The sequence below is a fragment of the Mandrillus leucophaeus genome, unplaced genomic scaffold, assembly GCF_000951045.1.
Source record: "Mandrillus leucophaeus isolate KB7577 unplaced genomic scaffold, Mleu.le_1.0 Scaffold30, whole genome shotgun sequence".
In the NCBI taxonomy this organism is placed as follows: domain Eukaryota; kingdom Metazoa; phylum Chordata; class Mammalia; order Primates; family Cercopithecidae; genus Mandrillus; species Mandrillus leucophaeus.
The window spans coordinates 104,389-117,235 of record NW_012103143.1 but is presented as its reverse complement, the minus strand read 5'-3'; the positions used below and the strand labels follow the sequence as shown (position 1 = coordinate 117,235).

The 12,847-nt window shown below is 40.9% G+C and overlaps 1 protein-coding gene across 1 annotated transcript in view; it reads right to left on the bottom strand.

Moving 5' to 3' along the window:
• PACS1 (phosphofurin acidic cluster sorting protein 1) overlaps positions 1 to 11,336 on the bottom strand; it is a 60,595-nt gene extending 49,259 nt beyond the window's left edge. The window contains exon 1 of the mRNA XM_011986906.1: positions 11,245 to 11,336. Within this exon, the coding sequence (XP_011842296.1) occupies positions 11,245 to 11,301 (57 nt within the window). The 5' untranslated portion in view covers positions 11,302 to 11,336. The remainder of the gene's footprint in view (positions 1 to 11,244) is intronic.
• Positions 11,337 to 12,847: the final 1,511 nt, after the last annotated feature.

The window sequence follows — 12,847 nt, the reverse complement described above, 5'->3', positions numbered from 1 at the left end:
AAAAAAAAAAAAAAAAAAAGAGATGGGGTTTCACTACAGTGCTCAGGCTGCTCTCAAAACTACTGGACTCAAGGGATCTTCCCACCTCAGCCTTCCAAAGTGCTAGGGTTACAGGCGTGAGCCACCATGCTTGGCCAAATACCAGATCTTACTCATTCTATGTTTTTGTATCCATTAACTATCGTCACAGCCCCACTGCCCATACAAACCTGTGGTAACCATCATTAGACTATCTCCATGACTTTAATTTTTAACTCCCAGAAGTAAGTGAGAGCATTCAAAGTATGTCTTTCTGTGCCTGGCTTATTTAACATAATATCCTCCAGTTCCATCCATGTTATTGCAAATGACAGGACCTCATTCTTTTTTATGGCTGCATAGTACTCCATTATGTGTATGTACCATTTTCTTCATCAATTTATCTGTTGATGGACACTTAGGTGCTTCCAAATCTTGGCTATTGTGAATAGTGCTACATGGGACTATTTTGGTTTTTTGAGGAACCTCCATACTATTTTCCATATTCACTGTACTAATTTACATTCCTACCAACAGTGTATGAGGGTTCCCTTTTCTCTACATCCTCACCAGCATTCACTATTGCCTGTCTTTTGGATAAAAGCCATTTAAACCAGGGTGAGATGATATCTCATTGTAGTTTTGATTAGCATTTCTCTGATAATCAATGATGTTGCACACCCTTTCATATGCCCGTTCATCATTTGTAGGTCTTCTTTTGAGACATGTCTATTCAGATCATTTGCCCATTTCTTAATAGGATTATTAGATATTTTCCTGAGTTGTTTGAGCTCCTTATATATTCTGGTTATTAATCCCTTGTCAGATGGACAAGAGATCCCTTGTCGGCCTCTCAAAGTGCTGGGATTACAAGCATGAGCCACTGCGCCTGGCCCAGAAGCTTTTTAACTTGCTGTGATCCCATATGTCCATTTTTGCTTTGGTTGCCAGTGCTGGGTATTACACAAGAAATCTCTGCCCAGATCAATTTCCTAGAGAGTTCCCCCAATGTTTTCTTTTATTTTTATTATTTTAGTGGCCAAAGCAGTTGGAAAAATGTTTTCTTTTAGTAGTGTCACAGTTTCAGGTATTAGATTTAAGCATCCAGTCAATTTTTATCTGATTTTTGTATATAGTGAGAGATAAGAGTCTAGTTTCATTCCTCTGCATGTGGATATCCAGTTTTTCCAGCATCATGTATTGAGGAGATTGTCCTTTCCCCAATATACGCTCTTGGCACCTTTGTTGAAAATTAGTTCACTGCAGATGTATGGATTTATTGCCAGATTCTCTATTCTCTTCCATTGGTGTAGGTGTTTGTTTTTATGCCAGTACCAGGCTGTTTTGGTTACTATAGTTCTGTAGTATAATTTGAAGTCAGATAATGTGATTTCTCTAGGTTTCTTCTTTGTGCTCAGGATGGCTTTGGCTATTCTGGGTCTTCTGTGGTTCCATATACATTTTAGGATTGTTTTTTTTATTTCTGTGAAGAATGTCATTGGTATTTTGATAGGGATTGCACTGAATCTGTGTATGGACATTTTAACAATATTGATTCTTCCAATCCATGAATATGGAATATCTTTCCACTTTTTGTGTCCTTTTAAATTTCTTGCATCAATGTTTTACAGTTTTTAATATAGACATCTTTCACTTCTTTGGTTAAGTTTATTCCTAGGTATCCTATTTTACTTGTAGCTCTTGTAAATGGGATTACTTTCTTGATTTCTTTTTCAGATTGTTCACTGTTGACATATAGAAATACTACTGATTTCTGTATGTTGATTTCGTATCCTGCAACTTCACTGATTTTATCAGTTCTACTAGTTATTTTGTGAAGTGTAGGTTTTTCCACATATAAGAGCATATCATCTGCAAACAAGGAAAATTTGACTTCTTCCTTTCCAATCTGGATGCCTTTATTTCTTTCACTTGCCTGACTGCTCTAGTTCGGACTTCTAGTTATTATACTGAATAACAGTGGTGAAAGTGGGGATCCTTGTCTTGTTCCAGATCTTAAAGGAAAGGCTTTCAGTTTTTTTCTCCGTTCAGTCTGATACAAGCTATGGGTCTGTCACATACAGTTTTTGTTGTGTTGAGGTATGTTTCTTTCATATCCATTTTTTGAGGATTTTTATCATGAAGGCTTGTTGAATTTTATCAAATGCTTTTTCAGAAAAAAAAAATATACATATATATGTGTGTATATATACATTCCCCCCACCAGAGATGAGGTTTTGCCATGTTGCCCAGGCTGGTCTCAAACTCTTGGCCTCAAGCGATCTATCTACCTTGGCCTCTCAAAGTGCTGGGATTACAGGCGGGAGCCACAATGCCCAGCCATTCAGCATCAATTGAGATTATCACATGGGTTTTGTCCTTCATTCTGTTGATATGATGTATCACATTAATTGATTTGTGTATGCTGAACCATCCTTGCGCATCCCCGGGATCTCAGTTGGTCATGATGAATGATGTTTTTAATGTGTTGCTGAACTCTGTTTGCTAGTATTTTCTTGACGATTTTTGCATTAATGTTAATCAGAGATACTGCCCTGTTACTTTCTTTGGTTTTGGTATCAGGGGAATACTGGTCTCACAGATTGAGTCTGGAAGTATTCTCTATGTTTTGGAATAGTTCTTCTTAAATGTTTGGTAACATTCAGTAGTGAAGCTAACAAGGCCTGGGCTTTTCTTTGCTGGGAGACTATGTTGATGGCATCTAGCTATTTTTTTTTTTGTTGTTGCTGGTCTATTCAGGTTTTGAATTTTTTCATGGTTCAATCTTGGTAGGCTGTATCTTCCCTGGAATTTATCCATTTCTTCTAGGTTTTCCAGTTTATTGGTATACAGCTTGTCTCTTATACACATCTAGATGTGTATAAGAGACAGATCTGGATCTCTTGACCTCGTGATCCACCCACCTTGGCCTCCCAAAGTGCTGGGATTACAGGCGTGAGTCACCATGCCTGGCCTCAACTTTTTTTTTTTAATGTTTTAAGACTTGTTTTGTGACCTAACATATGGCCTATCCTTGAGAATGATCCACGTGCTAAGGAAAAAAAAAAGTGTATTCTGCAGCCATTGGAAGAAATGTTCTGTAAATATCTATTAGGTCCATTTGGTCTATAGTGCAGTTAAGTCTGATGTTTCTTATTTTGTCTGGATAATCTGTCCAATGCTGAAAGTAGGGTGTTAAAGTCTCCAGCTATTGTTGTACTGGAGTCTAACACTCTCTTTAGCTCTAATAATATCTGATTTATATATCTGGGTGCTCCAGTGTTAGGTGCATATATATTTACAATTGTTATATCCTCTTGCTGAGTTGACCCCTTTATCGTTATATAATGACCTTGTCAATTTTTACAATTTTTGTCTTGAAATCTATTTTGTCTGATGTAAGTATAGCTATGCCTACTCTTTTTTTTTTTTTTTTTTTTTTTGGTTTCCATTTGCACAGAGTATATTTTTCCAACCCTTTATTTTTAGTCTCTATGTGTCTTTACAGGTCAAGCGTGTTTCTCGTAGGCAACAGATGTTTGGGTCATGTTTTTGTTTTTGTTTTTCTGAGACAGCATCTCACTCTGTTGCCCAAGGTGGAGTGCACTGGCACAATCATAGCTCATTTTAGCCTTAACCTCCTGAGCTCCAGTGATCCTCCTACCTCAGACTCCTGAGTAGGTCTACCACTACACCCAGCTAATTTTTCAAATTCTTTGTAGACACAGGATTCCACTATGTTGCCCAAGCTGGTCTCAAACCCCTGGGCTCAAGCAATATTTTCGTCTCAGCCTCCCAAAGTGCTGGGATTATAGGCATGAGCCACTGTGCCTAGCTGGGTCCTGTTTTTTGTTTTGTTTTTTTGAGACAGAGTCTTGCACTGTTGCCTGGGCTGGAGTGCAGTGGTGCAATCTGGGTTCACTGCAACCTCCGCCTCCCAGATTCGAGCAATTCTCCTGCCTCAGCCTCCCGAGTAGCTGGGATTACAGGCGTGCACCACCACACCAAGCTAATTTTTTGTATTTTTAGTACAGATGGGGTTTCACCATGTTGGCCAGGCTGGTCTTGAAATGCTGACCTCGTGATTTGCCCACCTTAGCCTCCCAAAGTGCTGGGATTACAGGCATGAGCCACCATGCCCAGCTGGGTCTTGTTTTCTAATGCATTCAACTACTCCATGTCTTTTGATTGCAGAATTTCGTCCATTTATATTCAATGTTATTATTGATAAGTAAGGACTTACTATTGCCATTTTGTTATTTGTTTTCTGGTTGTTTTGTGGTCTTCCTTCCTTCTTTCCTTCTTGTCTTTCTTTCTGTGAAAGTGATTTTCTCGGATGGTATGTTTTAATTTCTTGCTTTTTATTTTTTTGCTTTTTGTGTATCTGTTACAGGGTTTTTTGATTTGCGGTTACCATGAGGCTTGCAAATAACATCTTACAACCCATCATTAAAAACTGAATGGTAACTTAACTCTGATTGCAAAAACAAAAAATAAAGAAGCAAAGAGAAAACCAATAAAAACTCTACACTTCAACTTCATCCCACCTCCCTCTTTTTTTTTTTTTCTTTTTGGAGATAGAGTCTTGCTCTTTTGCCAAGGCTGGAGTGCAGTGGTGCCATCTTGGCTCACTGCAACCTCTGACTCATGGGTTCAAGTGATTCTCCTGCCTCAGCCTCCTGAGTAGCTGGGATTACAGGCATGTGCCACCATGCCTGGCTAATGTTGTATTTTTTGTAGAGACAGGGTTGCACTATGTTGGCCAGGCTGGTCTCGAACTCCTGACCTCAGGTGACCCAGCTACCTCAGCCTCCCAAAGAGCTGGGATTATAGGCATGAACTGCACCTGGCCCATAGTTATTATTTTTGATAGGCTCATATTTTAGTCTTCCTACTCAAAATATGAGTAATTTACACACCACAATTATAGTGTTGTAATATTCTGTATTTCTTATTTTTCCCATTTAAATAATAAAATATAGGCTTCTGCCATCCAACATATTTTCAGGAATGGATTAGATTTTAAGGAATGTGGCTGGATACGGTGGTTCACACCTGTAATCCCAGCGCTTTGGGAGGCCAAGGTGGATGGATCACTTGAGGTCAGGAGTTTGAGACCAGCCTGACCAACATGGTGAAACCCCATGCCTACTAAAAATCCAAAAATTAGTGAGGTGCGGTGGTGCACGCCTGTAATCCCAGCAATCTGGGAGGCTGAGGCAGGTGAATCATTTGAACCCGGGAGGCGGAGGGTGCAGTGAGCTGAGATCGTGCCATTGCACTCCAGCCTGGGCAACAAGAGTGAAACTCCATCTCATAAAATAAAACAAAATTTTTAAGGAATGCGTACATATAATTTTTCTCGTTTATTTTGTTTATTGTTTCTTTCCTTTTGCTATAATAATTCTCAAATTTTTGGCCTCAGGACCTTTTTACACTCTTTTTTTTGAGACGTAGTGTCGCTCTGTCGCCCAGGCTGGAGTGCAGTGGCGCGATCTCTGCTCACTGCAAGCTCCGCCTCCCGGGTTCACGCCATTCTCCTGCCTCAGCCTCCCAAGTAGCTGGGACTACAGGCGCCCGCCACTATGCCCAGCTAATTTTTTGTATTTTTAGTAGAGATGGGGTTTCACCATGTTAGCCAGGATGGTCTCGATCTCCTGACCTCGTGATTTGCCCACCTCAGCCTCCTGAAGTGCTGGGATTACAGGCATGAGCCACTGTGCCTGGCCCTTTTTACACTCTTAGAAAGAATCCCAAAAAGCTTTTGTGTATGTAGATATATCTATTAATATTTTGTTTATGTAGGTTTATCTATCAATAGTCACCACATTATGAATTAAAACAGATATTTTAAAATATTTATTAATCCATTTAAAATTAACAATAAACCTATTATGGTGTTTATATACAAAGTTTTAAAACGAAAAATATGTTCCCAAAACAAAAATAATTTAGTGAGAAGACATAGTTTTTTTTAAAAATCATAGCTTTACTGGGATATAATTCAAATACCATACAATTCACCCATTTAAAGTGTACAATTCAATGGCTTCCAGTATGTTTACAGCTGTGCAACCATCGCCACAGTCAGTGCCAGAACATTCTCATCATTCAACAAGGAAACCTCATATTCTTTAATTATCACCCTCCCCAGTCTGCCCATCTCCCACCCTAACCCCTGGCAACTACAATCTACTTTCTGACCCTAAGGATTTGCCTATTTCATATAAATGGAATCATACAATATGTGGCCTTTTGTGTCTTGCTTCTTTGACTTAGCATCATGTTTTCAAGGTTCATCCATCTGGAGCATGGATATACTTCATTCTTTTTTATTGCCAAATAGTATTCCGGAGCTGTATGACTAGACCACATTTTATTTATCCATTGATCAGTTGATGGACTTGTATTGTTTCTACTTTTTAGCTTGTGAATAATTCTGTTATGAACATTTGCATGTTAGATTTTTTGTGTTTTTTTTTTATTTATTTTTTATTTTTTGTGTTTTCATTTCTCTTGGGGACATACCTAGGAGTAGAATTGCTAAGTCATATATGGTTACTCTGATATGGTTACTCTGTCTTTAACCTTTTGAGAACCAGGCATGGTGGCACAAGCCTATAATCCCAGCACTGGGAGGTCGAGGCGGGAGGATTGCTTGAGGCCAGGAGTTTGAGACCAGCCTGGGCAACACAGCAAGACCTTGTCTCTAAAATAAAAACAAAAGCAAAACAAAACAACACAGTGGCTGCATTATTTTACATTCCCAACAGCAGTGTATGAGGGAGATGGCATAGTTTTACATTTCTGTAAATCTTTTTAATGAATGACTTAATAGAAAACAACTAGATTCTCATTTCTATTTTTGTACTCAATGTGTTGCAAAACTAGTTTGGTTGAGTATATGCAGAAAATCCAGACTCAAAGTGATCTATAGCTGGAAGAAAGAGGAGCATTTTAACAGCCTTTCTAGACAACTGTGGAATTTTTTATTTATTTTTATTTTTTATTTTTAGAGACAAGGTCTCGTTCTGTTGCCCAGGGTGGAGTGCAGTGGTGTGATTATAACTCATGGTAAACTTGAACTCCTGGGCTTAGGCAATCCTCCTGCCTCAGCCTCCCAAATAGCTGGGACTGCAGGCATACGCCACCATGCCCAGATAGTTTTTATTTTTGGTAAAGATGGGGTTTTGCTGTGTTGCCCAGGATGGTCTCAAACTCCTGGGCTTGAGCAATCCTCTCACTTGGCCTCCCAAAGTGCTGGGATTACAGGTATAAGCCATCGTGACCAGCCAGTTGTGGACTATTTTCCTTTGATACTATACCATTAACTCTCTAAGTGGTAGTTTCTTCAAGATTAGTTGCAAAGTAAAAATTTTTTTTCCAAAGTAGAATTTTAAATAATATCAGTAAGACTTTCATACTCTCATATGTTAAAATCCAATTAATAGAAAAAGAATGTTAATGAAAACACCAGGAAATCTGAAGTCTAATTTAATTAATAGTATCATACCAATGATAATTTCTTAGTTTTGATAAATGTACCATGTTTAAGAGAGATGTTAACATTGGGAGAAGCTGGATGGGTATACAGGAACTCTTTAGACTATCCCTGCATCTCTTGGGTATATTTAAAATTATTTTAAAATAGAAAGTTAAAAACCCAATCCACTGGTCTATTTTGTTCTTTGAAAGGATCTTTTATCCAGCATGATTTTGTAACCTTATGTATTAGTCATTTAGAAAATATTCAAATGTTATATATTATACAATATAAAAAACTCAAAATCTTTAATATCACTTCTGATTTCTTCAGAAAAGTCTTTAAGAACTGGGAAGCTTTTAAGCTTTCAGTGACAGAAACAAGTTTTCCAAAATTCTAATTTTCACTTAAAAGCTCAAATTTTGGCCAGATGTGGTAGCTCATGCCTGTAATCCCAGCACTTGGGGAGGCCAAGGTGGGCAGATTACCTGAGGTCACGGGTTCGAGATCAACCTGGGCAACATGGTGAAACCCCATCTCTACCAAAAATACACAAATTAGCTGGGCGTGGTGGTGGGCACCTGTAGTCCCAGCTACTCGGGAGGCTGATGCAGGAGAATCGCTTGAACCCAGGAGATGGAGATTGCAGTGAGCCAAGATCACGCCACTGAACAGGGCAAGACTCTGTCTCAAAAAAAAAAAAAAAAAGGAGTTTTATTTATCATTGGTAACCAAAACTAAGTCGTTTTCCTTGAATTGATAGGGTAACTCTGTTCATTTTTAAGAAAACACTTTCCAAACACCTGAGTCTAAATAACCTGTTTGTCTATAAGTCCCTCTTTGAAGTAAAAATGGTGTTCATGAAAAAAAGCAGCTACTGTAGTTCACAACTCAGTAGCTCTACCTCACCCAGGCACTAGTCTTAGAGACAGACATCGTACTTTGCTGCGAGGCAGAAGTGCTCAGTGTATACTTCCCATCTCATCACACGCAGTATGAGAAAGACGCAGACTCAAGGTTGAGATGTAATAAATGAACATGTTCTTGAGAACATTCTTAAGCAAAACTGGCTTTCTCTCCCTTTTTTTGAGTCGGAGTCTCGCTCTGTCGCCCAGGCCGGAGTGCACTGGCAAAAACAGCTCATTCCAGCCAACTCCTAGGCTCAAGTGACCCTCCTGCCCTGGCCTCTCAAGTAGCTGGGACCACAGGGGTGCGCCACTGTGCCTAGCCCTTTTATCTTCTTATTTCACTCATGAGATGGTAAACAACACAATGACTCCTGGGACATTGGGTGCATTTGTGCTGAGGCACCAGCAGCTTTATCCACTGTTGCTTTTGTACTTTCAGTGCAAAAGTCAACATGCTGAAAAAGGCAAATAATGCCACAGTATTATCATGAAAATAGTTGTAGCCTCCTGTACCCCCTGAAAGTGTCTTAGAGACTTCAGAGTCTGCAGATCTCCTTTGGGGAATCACTGCTCAGTGCTTCTTAATGGCAGGGATTTTTGTCTGTTTTGATCACTGCTGTATCCCCTGTGCCTAGAACAATGTTTGGCACATAATGGATGCTCAATAAGTATTTATTATATGAATGCATACATAAGTGACTGAATAAATGAATGTGGTGACATCTGTAATTACTTTCAGCCACTTGGAAGGAGAACAATTTAAAAATTCAAAATATTTGTAGTTTTGGTATAATTTAGAATTATAGAATGCTAAATATTTAATCAGGAAATAAATTATTTCTTTGGCAAAAGCATTTAGCTGCAGGGATGGCAAACTCAGTAGGGAACTTTCAAAACCACCCCAATGGTGTTGGCACAGAACAGCAACATTCTTTAGCAAAGGAAGCAATTCCTGAAAATGGGAACACTGCCTGTGACCTAGAAATGGGGACCAAAATCAGGAGAGGAGGACAAGACACTAACAGTTCACATCGCTGTCCCACAGTCGCTTTCCCAACAAACAGTGTCTGGGAACACTTCATAGATTTGGAAGGAATTATTCATAAAATGAACAGGGAATTAGAATATAAGGTGGGACACACAGGGATTCATGAGTAATTAAAACATTTTAAGTTTTTGTTGTTGTTGTTTTGAGATGGAGTCTCACTCTGTCACCCACGCTGGAGTGTAGTGGCACAATCTCAGCTCACTGCAACCTCTCCCTCAAAGGCTCAAGCAATTCTCCTGCTCCAGCCTCCTGAGTAGCTGGGACTACAGGCATGCCTGGCTAATTTTTGTATTTTTAGTAGAGACGGGGTTTCACCATGTTGGCCAGGCTGGTCTCGACCTCCTGACCTTGGGTGGTCCACCACCTTAGCTTCCCAAAGTACTGGGATTACAGGCGTGAGCCACCACGCCCGGCCCAACATTTTAAGTTTTGAAGACTAAATTATGTATTTGGGACTAATGTATTTATCCCAGAATGAGGCCCAGGCACCTCAATGTATGATTCACACACTGAGAGTGATATAGAAGTGGATTTTAATGAAGGTGATATAGTACAATAAATTGCAGCATAGTAGGTGAACTAGCTAATAAAATATTCTGGTTAGTAGGGAGTTATCACAGTTTGCTATTTTTCAACGAATAAGAATTCAGTAAATACACCATCCTTAAGTTGAAGACTCCAGTCATTATTTAGTGACTCCAGAGGCACTGCAGAATCTCTCTCTACTCCAGGGAGTCATGAGCAGAAAGGATTAATCAGTTAAGGGAGGTCTGGTAATGAGATTTAATGAGCACACAAATTACCCACTCTTTAGTTTCTGGTCCCAGTTCTGCTGTTTGGTAATTAGCTGGCAACAGGTAAATTCCTGAGCCCTTCTATAATTCAGCTTTTCCCTTCTCCTTTCCTTAAATTCAGGGATACTTAAGAGCACAAATGTTTGTGAAATGTTGTGGGTCCCTTGAAAATATTAAATGTAAGGAGTTATAGGTGGGATTTATATAGAAGATAAAATATCCCAGTAAACTTTAAATTGCCCAGTCTGAAATAACAATCTATAAGTTTCTTCCACGCTATAGAAAACCTCCGAAGTGCAGGCTGGGCACGGTGGCTCACGCCTGTAATGCCAGCACGTTGGGAGGCCGAGGTAGGCGAATCACGAGGTCAGGAGATCGAGACCATCCTGGCTAACACAGTGAAACCCTGTATCTACTAAAAATACAAAAATTTAGCCAGGCATGGTGGCAGGCGCCTGTAATCCCAGCTACTTGGGAGGCTGAGAGGCAGGAGAACAGCATGAACCCGGGAGGCAGAGCTTGCAGTGAGCCGAGATCGCGCCACTGCACTCAGCCTGGGTGACAGACAGGGCAAGACTCCATCTCAAAAAAAAAAAAAAGAAAACCTCTGAAGTGCTTCCCACACCCGTGCATCTACCTGGATCTAGCAATCCTGGGACTAAGACTGAAACCAATGCTAGCCAGCCTAGTAATTTCTGAGTAGTTTATAATAAACACTTTAGGATCTATATCACTTGATCCTCATAGTATGTGTAGGAAAAACCATTTCTGTTCTTCAGACAAAGAAAGGTTTGAAGAAACTGAGTGCCTCAACCAAGAGGCAGAGCTGGGCTCAGAAGGTCCCGTGAGCTCTGTCATCTTTCCACTGTGCACCTTGCTGTGCTGAGAGGAGGAAGCCAGAGGTGGTCCCAGTGGTGTTTCTGAAGCCCCAGCAGTGGGCAAATGGTTATCCAGCTTCCCTGGGCCCTGAACCAACAGTCCTGCCCCACTCACCTGCAGCTTCACAGCAATGACCACTGAGTTAAGATCTTTGTCCATTTCTTTTAGCATGACGAGTTTCTTCAGAGTCAAGCTGAACAGCCTAGAAAAACAGGGAAGGAAGATACTGTCATATGCAAGGAACTTATGAGAAAAGTGATGAACAACTGGTTAGGCAACCTGCCTTACCTGAAGTAAGAATGTGAGAACGCTGTCCTCAGTCCCAGGGGTCCCCTGTCTCAGTGAAAGATTATCCCCTCTTGCTTAATGTTTATACTTTTAAGAGATAGGTCTCACTATGTTGCCCAGACTGGATCCTTGGGCCCAAAGATCCTCCCCATCTTGGCCTCCTGAGTAGCCAGGACCACAGGCACATGCCACCATGCCCAGCTTCTAAAAGTAAGTGTCAAAAGGTACATTATTGTGTGAACTTCCATGGATATCATTTATCTCAAGCCAAAGGCAACACACTTTCCATGCCTAGTATGTTGGAGCCATTTCTGAGGGGGAAGAGGAGACCAAGGGAGGAGAATCACACAGTTCCTCTTCTACTTTCCACCTGATCACACCTGACAGATGTACAGATATAAATCTTTAGCAAGAGAAGATAATCCACACAAACAAAACATACACCATTTGGCAGGAAATGGTTAAATGGTCACAAATTCTATTTCAGTTCCAAATATGCAGAACATCTTCAGTGCCACAAATCAAGAAATTCCCTGCAACTCAAAAGTGACAGGATTGTCCCTCACTGTGGAGTCTCAGTAACTCTGCTCTGACTTGACCTTGGCCTTACCACAGCAGGGTCACCCTGGACTTTCAGCAGGAGTAGGAGGGAGACTCTGGACGCTGCCTTTCTGTGGCTGCCCGGGTGGTCAAAGTCTTCAAACATTCTTCTCCTGGGAGAGGTTCTGGGGAACGGGACACATGAGGGATGTTGCTGACTAGAGTCATGACAAGTCCAGATAATCCGACTGGATTTCATGCCTCTTTTTTCCTCCGTGCTGAGGCCCTCTAGGCCCTGCTCAGAGCCCTGTCTTGCGTCTCCACTGCCCTCCCTCTGCTCCAGCCACACTAACTTTCCTTTGGCTCCTTGGCAGTGCCACCCTCTCACCTCGGGGCCTTTGGAGGTTGCTGTTCCTTCTGTTGGCACCAGCCTGCCAGCTAATGCCTCTTCAGCCTTGGGTTATGCATTTTTGCCAGGAGAACTTCCCCCAATGCCTTGCAAAGTCTGTGATGTGTCCCCAGCACAACTCCTATCCTGCCACTGGAGTGTAACTTCCGGTGGGCAGGCAGCAGGCTTGCCCCTCCACCACTCTCCCCCCAGCATCTGCCCAAATGCTGGGCACAGTACAGTTGCTCGGCAAATATTTGTCACATTAAGTTCCCTAAAACGGTTTCTAGTTAAAATCAGATTAACAAAAGTATGTGAAGAAATTAATATAATTCATGTTTTTTTTTTTTTTTTAAAGGAGGATCCAGGTCAACAGAACTAAATTCTGGTTTTGAATTAACCTCACCCAAGTAGTTTCTTTTTTTTCTTTGAGACAGAGTCTCTCTCTGTCGCCCAGGCTGTAGTGCAGCGGCACGATCTTGGCTCACTGCAACCTCCGCC